The 22,710-nt window shown below is 43.2% G+C and overlaps 1 protein-coding gene across 1 annotated transcript in view; it reads right to left on the bottom strand.

The window, feature by feature from the left end:
• Positions 1-16,325: 16,325 nt before the first annotated feature.
• LOC144790961 (uncharacterized) overlaps positions 16,326-22,710 on the bottom strand; it is a 100,133-nt gene continuing 93,748 nt past the window's right edge. The window contains exon 12 of the mRNA XM_078665579.1: positions 16,326-16,360. Coding sequence (XP_078521705.1) covers positions 16,326-16,360 — 35 coding nt within the window. The remainder of the gene's footprint in view (positions 16,361-22,710) is intronic.

Below are 22,710 nucleotides of genomic sequence, written 5' to 3'. Positions count from 1 at the left end.
CAGGGAATGGTAGCATTTCCTGTTCCGGAATACATACTCTATGTTTGTGGGGGGTGAAATGGCAATATGTGTTCCGTCTATACATCCTATGACGTGGGGGAATTGGGCTATGTTATAAAAATCCTGCTTAGTCTGTGCTAGTTCCTGTGGGGTGCTGGGGAAGTGTATGTGATGTTGCATCCTATGTGTCATGGCGTCGAGGAATGCATGGAAAAAGCGCGACAGGGCACTTTGAGACACCCCTCCTGCAGTGGCTATGACCCCCTGGAAACTACCTGAGGACAGCAGGTGTAGTGAACACAGGACCTGGATGTGTGTGGGTATGGCTTGGGTCCTGCGGGTGGGGTGTTCTAGGTAGGGCCTGAGTTCATCAATCAATTCAATTATGCTCTCTTCCTCCAGTCTGTAATGGGTGTGGATATCCTCATCAGTGCGTTGGAAGATGGTAATGCGCAACCGGAATATCCTCTCCTGCCGTCTCCTCCTCTGCGCCAGAGCTCTCACTCTTCGCCTCCTCACTATCATGTACAACCCGGACATTGTGGTAGGGAGTGTGTTGCATTCTGGGTTTCAATTTATAGTTTGCACCTGGTTACCACCTGCTCCCACTTGATGGTAATTGCGAGGCGCTATTTTGCGAATTTGCTTGATTCGCTAATGCAAATTGGTTGATACATTCCATAGCGATTTCAGAATTGCGATTTCCGCTTTAGCGAATCTCGCTAACGGATTTCTACGCTAAATAAGGATTCGCTTTTTTATTCGCTATGTTGCACTTTCGCAACGTTTGGAAATCGCTATTTACCGAATCCTTATTTCGCAAGCGTATTTTGCTTCATACATAGCGAATAGCGATTTTTTAGTCGCTAACGCTATTTATTGCGATTCGCAGCGTTTGCGATCGATTTTTGGCTTCATACATATAGCGGTTAGTCTTAAGTTCATTCTGTGAATCGGGCCCACAGAAAATAGACACACTGTCAGCACAAGCAGCAGAGCTCATCGCTCTGACACAAGCCTGCATAAGAGCTAAGCACTTGAAAGTAAACATTTATACAGACTCACAATATGCCTATGGCGTAGTTCATGATTTTGGGGTCCTATGGAGGGAGAGAGGTTTTTTGACTTCCCATGGGACCATGATTCAGCACGGCCAGCTTATTCAAGCCCTGTTGGAAGTGATACATTTACCTACAGCCATTTCTATCCTGAAGTGCAAAGCTCACACCAAAGTTACAGACATAATTTCCCAGGGTAATGACCTGGCAGACCGAACAGCTAAACTGACAGCCCAGACACCAACAGACACGACAAGGACAGAGGTACCGTTACTGACAAAAAGTATGACAGTCAGGGACCCCACACAAGATGTACTCGACATACAGACACATGCCACAACAGATGAGATAAATAATTGGACTGAACAAGGAGGGGTCCAGACTGACCATGGTTTAACAAGCACCTGCGTGCAGCAGCGAAACAGAAAGTGCGAACATGTATGTTCTGTGAACATGTATGATCTGTTGCCAGTTCAATCCAGGTAAAGGCATTCCGGTGGAACAAGGCGGATTTCATCCTCCTGACCACCCTTTTGAGGTTCTCCAGGCGGATTATATCCAAATGGACAGATGTAGAGGTTACAAGTATGTCTTGGTCGTTGTGTGTGCACTATCTAGATGGACAGAAGCTTATCCAGTTCCAGATTATACTGCTGTAACAACAGCCAGACAGTTAGTGCGCGAGTACTTCCCCAGGTATGGATTGCCGCGTGTCATCTATTCAGATAACGTGCAGCCATTTTCTTCTGAATTAATGAAACAAGTGTCTCTTCTGTTAGGTTATACCTGGAAGTTCCATTGTGTCCGACACCCAGCAGGCCTTGTAGAAAGACATAATCAGACAATTAAGACAAAAATTGCCAAGAACTGTGCAGAAAAAGGAGTGGATTGGATGGTAGCCTTGCCGGTTGCCCTCTTTTACATGCGTATGGTAGCTCATTCCAGAACAGGCCTATCTCCTTATGAAGTAGTTTTCGGTAGACCGCCAAATATGTGGGGTACACCTATGCTTAAGTAAATAACTGATGTTGACAGTAACATGCTGACAGATTACCCGGCTTCCTTGATGTCTGCACTACTCTCTTGTTGTTCACAGGTTGCTGCCGCCTTCCCTGACAACACCCAGGTCAAGGAACATGCCATAGCACCAGAAGATTCTATACTTGTGTCTGGAATTTTGACCGATCAAGCCCCCTTGAGCCACGTTGGAAGACGCCGGCCGAAACCACGAGGACCGGAGTGAAAGTGGAAGGACGCAAGGGGACGCGCAGCATTGAAGAAAACATATCTTGGACAATTTGGAACTTTTGCAAAAAAAAAAAACTATAAGACAATACAGACTTTGCGCCGCCTTTGCTAGAAAAGACTCCACAGCAGGAGTATAAATCCAAATTAAGATCTAGTAAGTCAGACGTAGTTTAATTGTCTAAGTCCACTCGGTGGTGAATCGGTTAGGCTAGATTTCTGACATGTATAAGATCACATACGAGAATAGTAAGAAAAGAAACATGAGAGAAAAATACTGCAAACTATTACGCAGTAGATGTATAGTTACTTTGATCATTCTTTTTATTCTGTGCATTTTTTATAATCTGTGTCAGTTTATTACTACATGTTTTCTTTCCTCTTGCCTCACATATGCACTCATCCCTTAACAATACTGTAGAGCATACATTCAGTGACCTGCCACCTCATGAACTGTCATATCGACTTGCACTACGTAACAATACTTTTATTCGTATGTTACACCATTCTCACCAGACCAGCAATGCAACTGATTGCTGGGTATGTGGCCAACTGCCTCCTTATCAAGAAACAAAGGGAGTTCTGCCCTTCTATCCTCTACCGTTCTCACACAATGGTTCATGTGGAGCATGGTTTGCCTTAATGACCTCAATAGATAGAAAGTACATAGCTTATCCAGGTGGCTGGATATATGGAAACCTAAATAAAGTAATGAATGAAGCATGCTTTCCAGTCAAAGAAAGAGAATGAAGAGTACGAGCAGGGAAATGCATCCGTTAATTTTATAATGTTAAATGTTCAGCCCAAGCAAAATACAGGTCCACCGTTTATTTCAGTTCTACCGGCAAAAGGTGATTTATGTGTTAGTAAGAAAGGCTCAGTACATATGGGACACAGCGAGTGTAACACTGTAGTAGAGTTTAACGATAAAGGACTTTCTTCTTTCAAAACATCACGCCATACCTATTTCATTTGTGGTCAGACAGCCTATGTACATCTGCCCTTAGACTGGGGTGGGACTTGTTATATAGCATTCTTATTGCCACCCGTTTTTCTAGCCCCATCCAATTATCATAGAGATTCACGACTAGAACATGTTAGACAAAAGAGAGAGACAGATTCCGCAGGGATCGATCAGACTGAAACAGCTTGGGAGCAATATACAGATTTCAACAAAGGATTCTTTTTCTTCATAGGTCCCGTCCAAAACAGTAAACTGATACGCAGGTTAACAAGGACTCTTGAAACAGTTGTAAATGTAACTGCATCTGCCCTGGCGAACTTGACCCAGGAACAGTCTGCTATTAGACTTGTCGTTCTGTGGTATATAAATAAATAATACCGGATCTAGGTTTGACTAGGCATAGCAATAGCAGATAGCTCAATAAATAAGAGTCAAGATTCGAGGTAGTAGGAGTTTGCAGGTTTATTACAGCATAAGGACAGGAACAGGACAACCTGCACAGAAATAGGATGGCAGGGCCCGGCAGCTGCCGGGGCAGGATCTGGGATGAGCGCGCTCTGGGGAAAGGACTGGCGTAACATTTAATAACAGTACAACATATATATATACTAAAACAATTGCATTGCAGTACATACGATAGGCGGAGCAGTGGGTGTGGTCAATAGCAGTCGCGAAAGATAAGGGTGAAAGTGGGTGTAACAGGGCGTATACATAGACATGTGATGCAAACGTAACAGAATATGTCATGAATGGGGCGGAAACATGGAGGGGGCTACCTAAGGAGCCGGGACCTCTAACCTGATGGTGCGCGCAAGCTGGCAATGACGTGTTACTAGAAGAAGCTGGGGGCTATGAACTCTGTGCTAGGAGCAGAGACTGAAGTCTGGAGAGTCAGGGCGACATGTACCTAAACAGTATCTAGTATCTGATGTTTAGAGAACATGTTGATATAAACTAGAAGTCAGGAGGGGAAAGGCTAACAGACTCTAAGACTGGTGCATGCATTATTCTACATGTAGTGCGTGATGAAGAATATTAAATGACCATTAATACAGTTTTTCTCTAACATGGAGACGTAAAGACTAGACTATGACGGTAACTATTGATGCGATTCAGTAGCTTTAGGAATGCAGAGAAGGAGGGCTGGACTGATAACTAGAATCATAACATACTCTTGGCAGACTCAGAGGCAGAGCCAGGCTGAACCGGGCACTGTGAGGCAGGAAGTAAGTGAAGGGTCAGGGATACAGGTGGGGGCCGTGTCGCTCCTCAGCGAGGGCTTCAGGAGACAGGAGCTGAATCTGGTGTCCGGGCCCTTTTGAGGCCTAGAAACGGGAACTTTACAATGAAATAACGTGCACACTGAGAAACGTGGCAACGTAACTTTACATAGGCCTGATATTCGTAGTATTCACGAGAACTGGAAACAGGCATACTAGAGATGGACACAACTATAATTGCGTCTTTAGTCGAACATGGGGAATACATATGCATATTAATCATGCACACATAACATATGATGGAGGACGCGTAGGGACACAGAACATGGCAAAATTTACTTTTCCACATTCCCTCCTTGTCACTACGTTTCCATCAGGAAACATCAATATTCATGATACCATCTATCATTTCATACAGTATCATTTGCTCGTCTCGAATTGTCTTGGAACGGGATTTAGAACGGGACTTGGGACTAGGAATACAAGAGGTAGCACAAATGCCGCAAATCGCAGGGCCACATTGTATACAGAGGCAGCAACTGAATATGATCGCTACTGCAATACCTAGAAAGGACAAGACTTTCCATCCCCAAGCGGAAATTATATTCCAGAACCAACCGGACCATGTCCAGGTGCCTGGGTCTTGGTGTAACAGATGGGCGATTTTATGGAGTCTGGTTATAGCTGAATAAACAGACGGCGCGTTATTAGGAATGAAAATGCAGCAACTAGATCCGATGACTCTACAGGCCCCGCCCCTATCGGCCAGTATGACGTCAAGGACGAGACGATTCTGGAGCACGACAAATCTCATAGCAGATTGCTCTTCGGTTAGGTTACCTAGAGCAGAGGCAGTCTCATTTACTACAGCTTCAAGGGTTCTGGTTAACCTACGGATTAGCTTACCGTTCTGAACAGGTCCTATACAGAAGAAGAAACCTTTATTAAAATCTGTATACTGTTCTAGAGTGGTTTCAGTATAATCGACAATTGGGGACTCGATCTCCCTTCTATGTCTAATGTGTACTAGATGTGTATTTCTATGATAATCAGATGGGGCTAGGAAAACAGGTGGCAGTAGGAAGGCAATGTAACAGGTTCCCTCCCAATCGAGGGGCAGACGAACATATGCGGTTTGACCACAAATAAAATAAGAATGACGTGAAGCTTTGAAAATAGATTTCCCACTGTCACTATACTTGACAATAGTAGTACAATCACTATGTCCTACATGTACGGAACCATTATTTCGGACACATAATTCGCCTTTGACTGGTAGTACTGAAATAGCAGGTAAGTCTGGAGTAGTATCAGACTGAACATTCAGGACCATGAAATTCGAAGAATAATTACCTAAATTGTAGACTTCATTTTCTAGATCTAATCCGGTTCTGTGGGGAAGACCTTGCTTGTCTGGAAAACATGTACTGTTAAGAAAAGACATATCTGTTAAGGATGACGTTAACGTGGACCATGCTCCACACGAACCATTATGTGAAAATGGATAAGGAAAGAGTGGCAGAACTCCCTTCGGTGTCTGGAAAGGGGGGAGTCGACCACACACCCAACAATTAGTGGCATTGCTGGTCTGGTGTGAATAATGTAACATGCGGATAAAAGAATTGTTACGCATAGCGAGGCGGTAAGAGAGTTCATGAGGAGGCAGATCACTAAACGTGTGCTCTACTGTAACATTAGAAGACTTATTTACATGAGAAACTGGAAAATACAAGTAAAATGCATAACTGGTGCAGGAAATCATAATGCTGAGAAATAATATGAAACTTAGAAAAACGATACATCGGATTGAGTTTTGACTAACTCTCTCACTATGGGGGTCTATTTTATACATGTCAGAAACCGGTCTAACCGTTTCACCTAGGGGAGGACTTAGACAATCAAACTGGCTGACTTATTTTACTAGACCTTAACTTTTTCTTATTCTCCTGTTGCGGAGTTGTCTCTAACAGGGAGGGTGCGGTATCATTGTCTTTTGCGGGACAGTCCTTAGGAATAGTACTTTGGCAGTCCTTGAAATGCTCGGAAATGTTCTTTGAAACTGGTTTCAATCCATAAAACTTCTTTATATGCGATAGATGCACCCAGCCTTTGCGTCCCTCCAACTTCACGGCTGTACGGGTGGCCAGGAGGACCTGTCGGGGCTCCTTCCAGCGAGGCTCCAGCGGACTTGAACGATCAAAATTTCGCACTAGGACCATGGATCCGGGAACGATTTCATGCGGTGCCACCTCGGTATTGTCTGGAAATGAGGCGGCAACCTGTGAACGACAAGAGTTGAGGGCAGACATCAAGGAAGCTAGGTAATCTGTCAGCATATTACTTGAAACATCGGTAATACTTCGGGGTCTAGGTGTACCCCACATGTTAGGGGGGCGGCCGAAAACGACCTCATATGGGGACAGACCTGATCTGGAATGTGCGACCATGCGCATATAGAACAGGGCAACTGGCAGAGCTTTTAGCCAGTCCACGCCTTTCTCTTGACATACTTTGGCGATGCGAATTTTCAGGGTCTGATTATGTCTCTCTACGAGACCAGCTGCTTCAGGATGGCGTACACAATGGAACTTCCACTGGTACCCTAACAAAAGGGACACGTGTTTCATTAGCTCGGATGAGAATGGCTGGCCGTTATCAGAATACACGACTCTAGGGAGTCCATAACGTGGGAAGAATTCACGAACCAACTGCTTGGCAGTGGTCGTGGCTGTGTAATCAGGGACTGGATATGCCTCTGTCCACCTGGACAAAGCGCATACAACTACAAGGACATACTTGAAACCTCGACATCGCTCCATCTGAATGTAATCCATCTGGAGGACTTCAAAAGGGTGGTCAAGGGGCTGGAATCCACCTTGTTCCACCGGGACACTTTTACCTGGATTAAACTGACAACATATCATACAGGTACGGACTTTCTGCTTGGCTGCAGCTCGTAAATGCTTGTTGAACCAAATATTCTGGATACTATCTAACATTGCTTTTTCTCCTAAATGTGCTGGACTATGTGCGGTATTAACAATGACTTGAACCATAGAGTCGGGGAGAAACCATGTGGCTTTTCCCTTCGTCACCCATCCCTGATCTGTCTGGACCCCTCCTTGTTCGGACCATTTCTTGATTTCATCGGGAGTAGCATGTAACTGGATATCTATGACATCTTGAGTAGGGTCCTTAACTGTCATACATGTAGTCGGATCTGGAGTATGTGTCTGTGTCGGGTTAACTGGAATGTCTGGAGTCTGTGCTGTAAGCTTGGCTGTGCGATCTGCTAGATCATTACCTTGGGAAATAGTGTCAGTAACTTTCGTATGTGCTTTGCATTTCATGATAGCAATGGATGTCGGTAAGTGTATGGCATCTAACAGTGCTTGAATAAGGAGACCATGCTGAATCTTGGTTCCATGAGAAGTCATGAAACCTCTCTCCTGCCAGAGCACTCCAAATTCGTGTACGACTCCAAATGCGTAGCGTGAATCTGTGTAAATATTAACTTTCAGGTTCTTGGTGTGTATGCAGGCTTGAGTCAGAGCAACTAGCTCCGCTGCTTGAGCAGACAGGGTGTCAATACGGTGTGTCTCTATAACTTCAGTGTCAGTAGTCACTGCATACGCGGCTACTAGTTCTCCTGTACTTGTTCTCATGCATGAACCATCCACATAAAGTGTCAGGTCGGGATCTGGTAATGGAATATCTGTCAGATCTTGTCTTGGCTTGGTCATAATGTTAACTACTTCCACACAGTCGTGTGTGGCAGGATTCGAATTAACTGACGGTAACAGTGTAGCAGGATTTAAAACGTTGCAGCGTCTGATTTCTATGTGTGGCTGGAACAGTGTCAATTCATAACCTGTTAAACGTGCAATTGTCAAGTGCTGAGTCTGTGTTCGGTTTAAAAGAACTTCCACGGAGTGTGGAACCTGTACTGTCAGGGAATGTGCTAATACTATGGAATCACTTTGTCTGATAGCTAGTGCTGTGGCTGCAACTGACTTGAGGCACGCAGGCAGAGCCTGGGCTACAGGATCTAATGTGCTCGAAAAATAAGCACAAGGCTTGTATTGTCCTGCTTGATCTTGTGTGAGAACAGATAATGCTGTACCTTCACGTTCTGTGACGAAAAGTGTAAAAGGCTTACTGTAGTTCGGTGTAACTAGGACTGGAGCTTGGCATAGGGCTTTCTTTAACTCATTGAAACTAAGTGTATGTTCAGATGTCCAAGGGAAGACAGTCGCTACGGCTGCCTCCTGGGTCGTTAACTGTATCAGTGGTTTAGCTAGAAATGCATACTGAGGAATCCATTGTCTGCAATAAGAAGTGAGGCCAATAAAAGCACGTACCTCCTTCTGGGTCTTGGGCTGAGGAAGACTCGCTATTAACTGGATACGGTCTGATGTCAACTGCCTACCCCACTTGGACAGCAAGTGGCCTAAGTAGATTACTTGCTGGACACAGAATTGAGGCTTCGAAGGGGACACCTTGTGCCCCATCTCGGCAAGGAAATACAAAACTGTGAGTGATGCTCGCTCGCAAGCACGTTCAGAACGGGCTGTGATCAGTAGATCATCGACATACTGGAGCAGCGCAGTGTCAGTTGGCATGTGAATGTTGTCTAGTTGTCTCTTGAGTGCTTGACTGTAAATGCTAGGACTTTCTGTGAAACCTTGAGGAGCGCGTGTGAACATATAGCTCCTTCCATTTAAACAAAATCCGAAAAGAAACTGGCTGTCTGGATGAATGGGGACACTGAAAAACGCGTTCTTGAGGTCTATGACCGTAAAAAATGTGGCTTCGGAATCAATGGCTGTCAATAGGGAAGAGATATCTGGGACAACTGGGTACTGGGGAATAATGCATTTATTAAGTTCTCGAAGGTCAATCACTAATCGATATACTGGAGGTGCATTTGGATCAGTACGTTTCATGACTGGAATGATCGGAGAATTACATACATTGGAGTCAGTTTCTACAACTACTCCTTGAGCCATGAGCTCGTCAATAATTTTGGATAAGGCTGCTACAGCCTCAGGTGGCAATCTGTACTGTCTGATTCGTGGTAACACTACACCTGGCTTGAGAGTCACACGATGGGGTGTGATTTGCATAAAGCCAACATCAGTTGGACCTCGCGCCCATAGATGCTGCGGAACATTAGACAATCTCGGATCAAAATCTCGTAATACATAGTGACCCTTGAAGTCACTTAGGAACAATCGTATTCCCTCTGGGGAACAGCATATAACTGCACCTAACTCTTTCAGTGTCTTAATGCCTAATAAATTTTCTGGACATGACTTCGTAAGTAACAGATCAGTAGTGCGGGACAGTGGACCTACTTCTAGAGTAACTGGCTTTGATATTTCATTTACGATAGGTTTTCCTGAAAATCCAAGGGAAACATTTCTAGAGCCTGAGAGCGGAGCCCCTGGAACTTCGGCGTGACTGATGGTGGTCCTACTTGCCCCTGTATCAATCAAAAACTTTCTGTCTTTCCCTAATACTTGACTGTGAACATAGGGACCTTCTTGATCTACAGGTATCTCGATGAGAGGCAAGCCTACCTCCCTCTCTAGGCTGTTTCATGAATATGGCTGGTACTCTGGATACTCGGACTGTGCATACTGGTACATCTGCTGTGTAACATGCTGTGTTGCAGCGATGGGCTGCGGTGCGGTAACTGTCTGTTGTGCATTCTGTGGCTGAGGAGTCTGTGAAACTTGCTCTTGCCTAGGCGGACGTGGTCTTTCTTTAGTCTTACCGGTAGCTATGTTGTGTTTCAGAACTGCACACTCGTTTATAAAATGACCTGGCTGTTTACAATAATTGCAGTTCCCTTTAACGGGAGCTGTAGGATGACTGGCTTGATTCGGACCCCTCTTCTGACTGTCCTGAGGAACAGATTGTGCAACTAGTACTTTCATTTTCGTGTCTTTCATACGTTTTCTCTCATGTTCTTGCTCTTCTCTGATTCTATTCTGGTGATATTGAAGCATCTGTAACATCTGGGACGGGGTATTAGCTTGCCAGGTACTTTCGACTTTCAAAACTCGGTTTTTAATTGGTGGACTTGAATTCTCGACTAATTTAGTAACAAAAAGGTGAGGGTATGACTCGCTACTTGTCTTGAGGCCACTGTTGATGCTAAAACATTTCTCAAATCTAGAATAAAAATCACTAATGTCTTCGTCTTGTTTCTGTTTACAGGCTGAGATTGCATCCCAGTCTTCCTTTTTAGTGGTTAATAATCTGGGCAAAACTTGAATCAATAATTCTGGTAATTCTTTACATTTGTCTCCAAGACCGGTACCTGGTACTCGTGCCTTATCTTCAGCTTCTAGAACTGCCCAATCGATCTTTTTCTCTCCCACCTCCCATTCTTTTTCTTTGAGTTTCTCATATACCCCTGCGGGCAACAGGACTTTTAACATTTTAATAATATCTGGATACGTGTATTCTCCCATACGGAGCATGTCTTTTAATTCTCGGTGGAACCCTGCTGGATCTTTGTCGTGACAGGGAATTAATTTTTTCATCTCTAAGAGTTCCATCTTTGTGATCGGGGTGTAAACAAACACTCGTTGCATTTCACCACCCTCTGTCTTAACTGGATGCACTTCTCGTAACGGATTTTGTCTGTCTATGTAAAAGGGTTTACTTTCTGGGGGTGAGACATGAACAAAATGCGGGTTCAAGAACGTTCTATATTTGTGGCGCTGTTCTAGAATGACACTAGTTAAATCGGTACCTAAACCTTTCCATTTATACTGGAGTAACTCGTTCAGGACATCATGTAACGGACCTGGATCAGAATGTTGACCCTCATACAATGTAATGAGGTGCTGGATCATATACATACCCACCAGTCGTTGCTCGGCTGGGGGCAATTTCAGAAACATTTGTGCCACTATTTCGTCTGGAAAAGTGGTAGAATCAGTAATCCATCGGACTGCTGATCGGACTAGTTCTTGTTCATGCATAGTACTTAACTCGCTATAACCGATTCGTGATTTCAGAATATGGTCAGTAGCTTGGAATACTTGTTCTAGAGAACCTTGTTCTGGTGTTGGACGATGGAAAGTTGACTTGTATTCTAGGCGTAAATGTCGGTCTGGAAATCTAGATTTTCCTACATACGCTATTCTGGCGGGATTCTCGTCCTCTACCTCTTCCGCAGAGTCATTTTCTTTCTCGCTTACTTGTGCTGCCTTACGTTGATCATGTAACCTTATTATTTCCTTACGAATTTTCTTGTACATACTCTCTATACTACCGATAGTCTTGTGCTTACCCTCGGCTATATTCTCACTCCACCTTGTCAGGGTTCTCATTTCGACTTGATCTTTGGTCGGATAATCTTGTTCCCTTATTAGACAATTAATCAGAAACTTTAATATCATGAGCTGGATCTCAACTTTCCTTTGAGACATGACGTCACTAATACTTTCTGGATCATCCCCTGTACGGATGAAACAATATATTCTGTCGAGATCTTCCTTCATATTCGGTAAAGTGACCAAGTACTCGGACACCTGCCTAACACGCACGGAAAATATAACCATACTATCTTCGCCTGGAACTGGATCATAACAGCATTCAGTAAGAGCTCGCCTGATTTCTGCAATGGACTGATATTTAGGCGTACGCTGTAACGCACGTTCATGTAACTCGACTGCTCCTAGACGTCTATTTGGCGGCGGGGTCTGAGGAGGACCTCCTCCTGCGGCCCCTAAACTGGAACCATCGACTGATGCTCTTCGTGCTGGCAGAGTGGGAAGTTGAAATGCGGGCTGAACTTGTAGGACGGGCTGGACCGGGGGTGCCGTAGCAGGTACTGCGGTATCTGGAGGAGCAGGAAGTGCCTGATTTACAGGGACTGGCGGAGCGGGATTTGCATATTCCGGGACCGTGTCGTCCAAATAGGACGAGATGAAAATATCAGCTGCGGTCGGTTTGTGACGTAGCTTGGTCGGAACTAGTGGTGGCGGAAAGTTACTGGATGCCTCCGGGGTCGCTTTTGGCAAGCCCTCGGCAAGAAGAGGGTACATACCCTTAATAAGGGCATGCCTCTGTCTGTCTGACTGTTCGGTTTTAACTCGTTCACCTATCTCGAATAATTCTTTTTCTTGGGCTCGTTCTAAGGATTCTCTACTTAATTCTGACTTTCTGATTTCTTTTTCGGTTCTTTTATGAGATTCTTTGCGCCATAACTCGATGGCATCTTTCTGTGACTGTCTGGCTTTCTTTTTCCATAATGCTTCTTCTACTCTCATGATGCACTCGGCATCCCACGTACCTGATACGGGCCATCTATACTTTTCCTCTAACTGTTTGGTATACTCTACCCATAAATCTAGATACAATATGGCGCTTATGCCATGCTTCTGATACATAAAATGACCTGGACTGTCCATAGGCGGGACAGGAACTGCTGCTTCTAGCAGACCTTTTCTGGTTTTTAACTGACGTAATTTAGATAATAACGGCATGACTGAACTGTAACTTAGACACAATACGTAATTACAATACACAATGAACACAATAATAACTCCACATTCATACCACGACATTAAAATACATGAAGAACATTTAAAATAACAGTTCGAACAGAATACTACCTGGAATACGGAAAACAGAATACACGAATTTTCTCGAGAACAGAACTGACTAGAACAGAAACTAGATGCACTGCTGAAACAGTACGAAACTCACCGGTCTCATAAAGAGACACGTCAGGACCCGCATCCACCGAAGTGGACACTTTGTTTTGTGGGTCTGTGTACCACCAACCCACGGACCAGAGTCAATTAGATTGACCCTGTCTAGATACTACCCCAGTAATGGTACTCACCGGGCAGCAAGAACGGAAGGCCTCAGACTGGACGGGACTGCTTCGACGCCGGACGGACGAACTTCGGACTTCTGTTACGGGTGGGCCTCCGGATACCTCGGACCTTGGACTCTCGGCTTGGGCTCTGGTCGGGACTCGCCGCGTTCCTCCACCGCCTCGTCTGGATGCTGGACCGCCACCTCCGTCTCCTCCGTGGGCCTGAGGGATACTTGAAGCAGAAATATCTGCACGTGCACGGTATGGTTCCGTCACGGCTGCAGAGGGTCAGGGGGCCGGCGTGGCTTCACCGGCGCGTGGGGAAAGGGCAAGTCCCTGTTCGGGCGCCATTATGTGGTATATAAATAAATAATACCGGATCTAGGTTTGACTAGGCATAGCAATAACAGATAGCTCAATAAATAAGAGTCAAGATTCGAGGTAGTAGGAGTTTGCAGGTTTATTACAGCATAAGGACAGGAACAGGACAACCTGCACAGAAATAGGATGGCAGGGCCCGGCAGCTGCCGGGGCAGGATCTGGGATGAGCGCGCTCTGGGGAAAGGACTGGCGTAACATTTAATAACAGTACAACATATATATATACTAAAACAATTGCATTGCAGTACATACGATAGGCGGAGCAGTGGGTGTGGTCAATAGCAGTCGCGAAAGATAAGGGTGAAAGTGGGTGTAACAGGGCGTATACATAGACATGTGATGCAAACGTAACAGAATATGTCATGAATGGGGCGGAAACATGGAGGGGGCTACCTAAGGAGCCGGGACCTCTAACCTGATGGTGCGCGCAAGCTGGCAATGACGTGTTACTAGAAGAAGCTGGGGGCTATGAACTCTGTGCTAGGAGCAGAGACTGAAGTCTGGAGAGTCAGGGCGACATGTACCTAAACAGTATCTAGTATCTGATGTTTAGAGAACATGTTGATATAAACTAGAAGTCAGGAGGGGAAAGGCTAACAGACTCTAAGACTGGTGCATGCATTATTCTACATGTAGTGCGTGATGAAGAATATTAAATGACCATTAATACAGTATTTCTTTAACATGGAGACGTAAAGACTAGACTATGACGGTAACTATTGATGCGATTCAGTAGCTTTAGGAATGCAGAGAAGGAGGGCTGGACTGATAACTAGAATCATAACATACTCTTGGCAGACTCAGAGGCAGAGCCAGGCTGAACCGGGCACTGTGAGGCAGGAAGTAAGTGAAGGGTCAGGGATACAGGTGGGGGCCGTGTCGCTCCTCAGCGAGGGCTTCAGGAGACAGGAGCTGAATCTGGTGTCCGGGCCCTTTTGAGGCCTAGAAACGGGAACTTTACAATGAAATAACGTGCACACTGAGAAACGTGGCAACGTAACTTTACATAGGCCTGATATTCGTAGTATTCACGGGAACTGGAAACAGGCATACTAGAGATGGACACAACTATAATTGCGTCTTTAGTCGAACATGGGGAATACATATGCATATTAATCATGCACACATAACATATGATGGAGGACGCGTAGGGACACAGAACATGGCAAAATTTACTTTTCCACAGTTCTTCAAAACCGCCTCGTTCTAGACGTCATCTTGGCGGATAGGGGCGGAGCTTGTAGAGTCATCCGATCTAGTTGTTGCATTTTCATCCCAGATAATGCGCCATCTGTGTACGCAGCAATAACAAGGCTCCACAAAATTGCTCATGTCATACATCAAGACCCAGGCACATGGACTTGGTCCAGTTGGCTCTGGGGTATAATATCTGCTTGGGGATGGAAAGTATTGTCTTTCCTAGGACTGGTCCTACTCATGATATTTGGTTGCTGTCTCTGTCTGCAGTGTGGCCCGGCCATTTGCGGCCTGTGTGCTACTGCCTGTATTCCCCATCCACGTAAACAAAGGATAAAAGATGAACAAATGATTCTGTATGATGAACTATACGGTCTCATGAATATAGATGTATCCTGAAGGGTTAAGTAGGGGACAAGGAGGGAATGAGAAAAATGAAATTTTGCCTGACCAAGATGCCCCCTACGTATACCCTATGTTACATGTGTGTGCATGTCATCCATGCATATTTCCTTGTAGTGGCCTGAATCACTAGGCCTCTGCATTCATGTCCTGCATTAAGGTGCCTGTCATCAAGTTTCCCAAAAGTTAAGCTAACATGAAGGCCCATGTATTTTACATTGTGCACTTTTAAATAAATATCGTACTGAACCCTTTTTGTGGTTCAGATTGAACCACCAGTCCCTGAATCTCTCCCCTTGTCTGCTTTTCCCCTTACGTATTTGTGCTTATTGTTTATCTCGACCTTAAAAGTAACTATGTTGCCATGCTCTAAGAACTGTGTAACCTTTGTAACGATGTAACCTGTAACTATGATCTGATACTCATGTAAAGCGCTCTGATACCTCCGGGTCTAGCCAGTGCTATATAAAACCTTTAAAATAAAATAAATAAAAATAAATCCCCCTAGTTTGACCTAAGAAGAAGTGTTCGCCAAGGTTGCCCCTTATGTTCGTTCCTTTTTAATTAGGCTTTGGACTTTTTTGTTCAGAATTCGTCAAAACCGAGTCATACAGGGTTTTCAAGCCAATGATAAACAAATCAACTTGGCGGCTTATGTCGATGGTATATTGATATTTATTTTTAATCTGCAATCCTCTGTTACTGCCTTTCTTCACAAAGTCTAGCTATTTACCTCCATTTCTGTCTATAAACTAAATAAAGACAAATTTGAGATTCGACCTTTAAACAAGTATACTTTTAAGGATGCTTACAGTGCTTCATTTTCTGTTTAGAATTCTAATATTATTAAATATTTAGGTCTTTATTTTACCCCTTCAATTCCAACAAAACTTTCTTTGTGTATGGAAAATGTATACATAAAATCTCCACATTAAAAACTAAATGGCACTCCTTTATATCTCTCATGGTGGGGGCGTCTAGATACCATTAAAATGATGCTCACTCCAAAAGTTTTATATACTCTCTCCAGTATTGTAGTACCCATTCCCTTAAAAAAAGAACAATTTCATATTATTATCATTTTTATGGAATAATAAGAAATCCTGCATTTCATTGCTAAGATTAACAAGACCAAAGGCAGAGGGTGGAGTTAATTTTCCCGACTTCCTTACTTACCAAAAATCTTTCCTACTTCGTCAAGCTTTGGGATGGCTCTCTGAATCTCTATCGGATTGTCCTCTGTGGGAGGATCTTGAACGTTCATATCTTTCTCCTTTTTCTTTCAAAGAGTTTCTTTCTTTCATTGGCAGACCACAATCTATTTCTACTCCTATTCTCGAGCACACCTGTAAACTTCAGGATCTTACCCCAACTACACCCCCTAATGATTCAAACTCCTTTCTTGGGTCCTCACTATTGCACAATAAGTCTATATTGATTAATGGAAAGCCTTTCTATTGGAAATCTTGGAGAAGCAAAGGCTTAATTTGGACACACTAACTTTTTTCACAAAATGAGGTCTTACCTTTCTCAGAATCTAGTTAGTGTTTTGACCTACCCCCTTCATTCCATTCTAAATATATTCTTAATAAACAAGCCCTCTCAAATGCATATGCTCAGATTTTAACCCATTCACATCCTAAACTCCTCCCTACCAATGGCATATACACTCTTTTACACTCTTGTCCTAAAGCTTCCACTATATACACTCATATACGCTCTTTACATTCTGATAGAGAAAATACTAGAGTTGAACTTTCCTGGGAAGAAGATCTTAAAGAAGAATGGTCTACTTTTTTATGGAATAAAATATGGATTAAAATTAGGAAATCCTCCAGGGCAGCTAACACTACACAAACACTTTTTTCATCTATAATAGGCTTTTACTACACCCAGTCATTTTACATAAAAGACATACTGATATACCTGACACCTGTTGTCTTGCTCTTCCTCATTTGCTGATTTGATTCACCTACTCTTTATGTGTCCACATGTACATACTTTTTGGAAAAAAGTTTGGGCGCAAATCAACTTAATTTTCAAATCCAATTTCCCTTTTTCTGTTATTCACTTATTTTTAGGAAGCTTGTCACCTATATGGGATGATTACATTTTAATATAAAGATTGTTGATTTATTGTTAGCAGTTGCTTTTCGGCACATTACAAAAAATGGTAAAGATTTGGCCAAATTATCATTCTAGGCATGATGGTATGCAGAATGCAATAATCATAGATTGGACACAGCATTTATTCATCCTATTCATTTAGCTATAAAACATCTGAATTTATGGTCACCTGTTACAATTTTCATTGACGCCAGCACTAAAAGCTCCTTTTCCCTAATTACAATTCAGCAAGAAGTTGCCCGACCTCCATAACATTCCATATCTGATTATTATTACAATATTATGTCATATTAATGTACTTTTGTGAATTCCAGTTCTTATGCAATTCACACAAAATGTGTTATCTTATTGATTGTAATGCTGTCTAGCTATCCTGCCATTCCATCATAGCCATGTTTGCACGATATTTTGTAATAACTGAACTTTTTCTATGTTTACTTATCTTTTGTGTTTACTTATTTACCAACTTATTCTGTATTTTTATTCTTTGTCGCTTCAATAAAATTACTTTTGAACTTGAGAATACTCTGCCGAGGGGTGGTTGCTTTGCTGAGAGTGAGTGCGCAGCCTATACCGCTCCCCTTGTACACCCGCACAGCTAGTTTCAGCAAAGCAAACATCAGTGCTGCAGCAGAATTTACCAAAAGTCTAGGGTCAATTGACTGCACTCATGCACATCTGATGGCCTGACATAGACAGGAACAAGCGTGCTGCAACAGTAACACGAAGTACACTATTAGCATGCAAGTGCTGTGTGATGGGACCTGTGTAGACCCAACTGTTGTGTTTGGTGTCCTGTATGAAACGCCATGATCCTGTGGAGAAGAAATATTAGTGACACTGTGATGACACTTCACCCCGCCCCGCACATTCTAGGCAGATAAATCATCCCTTTATCGTCAAGATTACAATGCATCATGATTAAGGTTTCCAGTATTCCATTTTTACTGATTTTTACAGATACATACAGACAGAAAACAATGTGTTTCCTGTCTGTATTCATTTTTAAGAGCAAAAAAACCCTGAAAATTGTACTTCTTGTGAGCGACTCTGCATGCTGTCCTTCATGAATTGCAGTCCAACAACAGAACGGATACACAGCCTGGGGAGTTAAAAGAGAGGGTGAGATATTCCTCAATACAAGGATTTGTTACAATACATTCGGATATAATGCTATTATTGACTGAGGCTATAGTGTTTTCTTATATTTGGCTGCTAATTTGCTACAATGTGACAGGAATCAACGTGTGAGTGTGATTTCCATTAAAGAAATTAGGAAATTTACCATTACACAACACCATTTATTCTCAAAACACAAAATAAATATAGATAAAAACCAATAAGGTGGCCAAAAAATAAATATAAATATATCTAGATAGAAATTGTTTAGAAAATAACTACCATAAAGCCGGGAGCCCTAATTATGACTGTTGTAGTCCAATCTCATTACATGTCAGCAGTACCATTAGAGAGTTGTTAGCCCCTACGGCTATACATACATGGAACAATGTGAACGTGTGCAACTTACTACAGCAGTCATGTGAACATGTGCAACTTATTACATCAGCCATGTGAACATGTGCAACTTATTGCATCAGCCATGTGAACATGTGCAACGTATTACATCAGCCATGTGAACATGTGCAACTTATTGCATCAGCCGTGTGAACATGTGCAACTTATTACATCAGCCATGTGAACATGTGCAACTTATTACATGAGTCTTCAGAATGATGATGATTCTCAGCACATCGACCTTTTTACAACCGCATGGACGTCCGTTAACACTCTCTTGTCTCTTACCTTGGATTTATCCAACCTCGAGATCTTCTTTCTTGTCTTCCACTCCAGGTATGTTTGAGGATGGTCATCGTTTTTTCTCCACCATTTGAAGTAGACCCACATGCTGCACCACCTCCCCTGACTCATACACCTTCCGCCTTCAACACACGCAAAAAATATAAGCAACATGCCACACCTCACAACTTTGCTTCCCGAAGTCTACCTCACAACAATGTTACACCACAAAAGCAACACAGCACTCCAACTCATTCTCAAACACCATCTCCAACACATACACATGCATACGCATCAAAATGTCTTCTTAGCATGCTGGATGAGGAACACGATACAGAACAGCTACACAATTGCTATCCTTATACAGCTAATACCAGCACTAAAAGCACTCCTGCTACACACCCACACAATACTGACCACTCTTCTACAAAACAAAGTCCCACTATCACCAAAGGCCACTCTCTAGACTGTCTACTAATAAATGCTCGATCCCTCTCTAAAAACAAGCATCACATCTACGACCTTCTCACCGATGCAAAACCAGACATATTATTCATAACCGAATCATGGTTGGGAGAGGATATGGCTCCAGTCCTGCATGAAGCCATTCCTCTAGGCTATCAAATAATCACCCCAAAACATATAGCCAAAAAAGGAGGTGGTCTAGCTGTTGTATTCAGGCAAACAATACATATCACTAAAGTTGACAACATCTCCATAAAGAATTGTGAGGCTCTTCTAACAAGATGCAATCCTACACCGTCTTCCACCTGTAACTTCCTGCTCCTTTACAGACCTCCACCTAGCAAGGCAACATTCCCAGATTCACTTCTAGACACAGTTTCAAACCTGATAACAATACACTCTAACCTATGCGTTCTGGGTGACCTTAACATTTGGTTTGATAAAACCAATATGACCCATCCAAAAACAATAATCACCGGCCTAGACGCATTGAACCTGCATCAGATTGTCCCCAATCCGACACACAGCGCTGGACATATCCTAGATGTCATTTTTGCTAATACTGAACTAGTTACCTTTCAAACTATAACTCCAGTCACAGGGTCAGACCACCACTTGCCTGCCTTCCAACATGAAACAACACTAAGTGGCTCACCTAAAACTACCTTACATCCATCCACCTATCGGCCGTGGAACAAACTCAATTTGGAACACTTGGAAACACAACTAATATCCAGTATAAATCTGAAAAACATAAATTCTGTTCAGAATCTATATGAGTGGCTACAGGAAGCTTTTGACATCCTGATACCACTCAAAACCACACAACAGAACAAAAGAAAAAAAGCGCCTTGGAGAAACATAGAAATAAAAGACATAAAACAACAAATTAGAAAGCTGCAACATACCTGGCTCAAAACAAACGCCAAACAAGACAATCTTCACCTACAAACAATTAACAGATTATACAAGTCAGCTATCAAAAAAGCTAAGAAAAGGTACTATTCAGACAGAATTCCAAACGCTAAATGTGCAAATAAAGAATTCTATAAAATACTCAATGAATTTCGACAACCAAATTGCCTAGAAGGAACTCATTCTGTTACTCAAGATTTCACAGACAAACTGGCAAATCATTACACGGACAAAGCAGACACGTTGGATTCGTACTTACAGCAGAAACAAAGCACCAGCACTAACCCTTGTACAAAACAACTATCCAAGAATGCTCTAATCAAGCCTCTCCGTTCCTTCCAACACATCTCACACGATGAATTTATGGACCTGGTCAAAGCAAGCAGGCCTGCCGGCAGCCCTTGTGACCCCTGTCCGCCACAAACTTTCAAGACAATTCTTTTAACAACCTCTGCTGCCACTCCAGTAAGAAGAATCATCAACAATTCCTTACCTACTGGAATATTTCCAGAAGAACTCAAAAAGTCATACATACGCCTTTTACTGAAGAAAACAAACTTGGACCCGCTGAACCCTGACAACTACAGACCCATTACAAATGGACCTTTCCTGGGCAAACTGATAGAAAGAGCAACGTTCGCCCAGATGTCACAATTCATTGAAGAGAATGACATACTTTCAGATTTCCAAACAGGATTCCGTCTGGGAAGAGGCACTGATCTGCCCTCCTTGCCATCTGGGATGACCTAAAGAATACAGTTGACCGCAACGGTGTTGCTGCGCTACTCCTCTTGGAACTCTCAGCTGCCTTTGACCCGGTTGACCATGACACTCTGAAACAAAGGGGCATATTATCAAGGGGGTTTATCTCCGCTTTTTTGGCTTTAAAAGCCAAGAAAGCGGAGATACAATTATCTCCCTATTACCTAGCTTTCGCTAACACCAGTTAGCGACAGCTAGTAGGAGATAGCGACCATCTTGGGTCCCATTTTGCATGTCAGTGATATTTATCACTAATGACATGCAAAGTGGGCGTGCCAAGATGTTAGCGACTGGAAACAGTCGCTAACATCGCTATCTCCTATTACCAACTTTTGGAGATATTCGCGCTAAGCGCGAATATCTCCAAAAACTAACACCTGCCCTGAGCAGTTCTTAGCCATGTTATCCAATGGGAGGTGGATAACATGGCTAAGAGCATTAGCTCGGTAATGCATGAATATCGCTGACTTTTCAGCGATATTCATGCATTGCGGCCGTTTTTTATCGCATTTGCGATAAACCTTGATAATAGCAAGGTTTATCTGCGATAATTTCTGACGATGCTTAGCGTTAGAAAATTCGTTGCTAAGCATCGTTAGCGATAAATATCGCTTAACGTTGGTAATATGCCCCAAAGACTTTATGAAGCCAGGCATAGAGGGGACTGCTTTAGACTGGATCGCGTCCTACCTTCGAAACAGAACTAATGTCATCCACACCCCACCTTTCTCGTCCAAACCGTACTCCACAAAAGCAGGGGTCCCTCAAGGTTCTATCATCTCGCCCATGCTTTTCAACATCTACATGAAGTCTTTACCAGTACTGATCAATACATTTCACCTCACGTGCTACAACTATGCAGATGACACGCAAATTCTCCTTCAACTGGAATGCCCCAAAGACATTGGTAAATCACCAATTTTCAGCTCTCTCAGAGCCGTGGATCAGTGGATGACTTGGAGCCATCTCAAATTGAATGCTTCAAAAACTGAAATACTCACGTGTGGCGATTGGAAAAATTACAACCCGCTTGCCGCATGGCCTGATGAACTGGGATCACTGCCTAAAGTATCCAAGGAAGTAAGAAACCTCGGAATGACCATGGACTCCAAGCTGTCGATGAATGTTCAAGTGGATAAACTAGCAAGATTATGCTTTGCTACTATAAAAACCCTGCAACAAATTTTCCCTCATTTGGGATCTCCACACAAGGTCCAAGTTACCATCTCACTTGTTCTATCCAAACTCGATTACGCCAATAGCCTCTACCACGGATCACCTTTAACGACCATGAAAAGACTACAACGGATTCAGAACTCGGCTGCCAGGCTA

The sequence above is a fragment of the Lissotriton helveticus genome, chromosome 11 (assembly GCF_964261635.1).
Source record: "Lissotriton helveticus chromosome 11, aLisHel1.1, whole genome shotgun sequence".
Lineage (NCBI taxonomy): Eukaryota > Metazoa > Chordata > Amphibia > Caudata > Salamandridae > Lissotriton > Lissotriton helveticus.
Note: the sequence above shows the minus strand (reverse complement) of the source record. Positions and strands in the feature narration are given on the sequence as shown.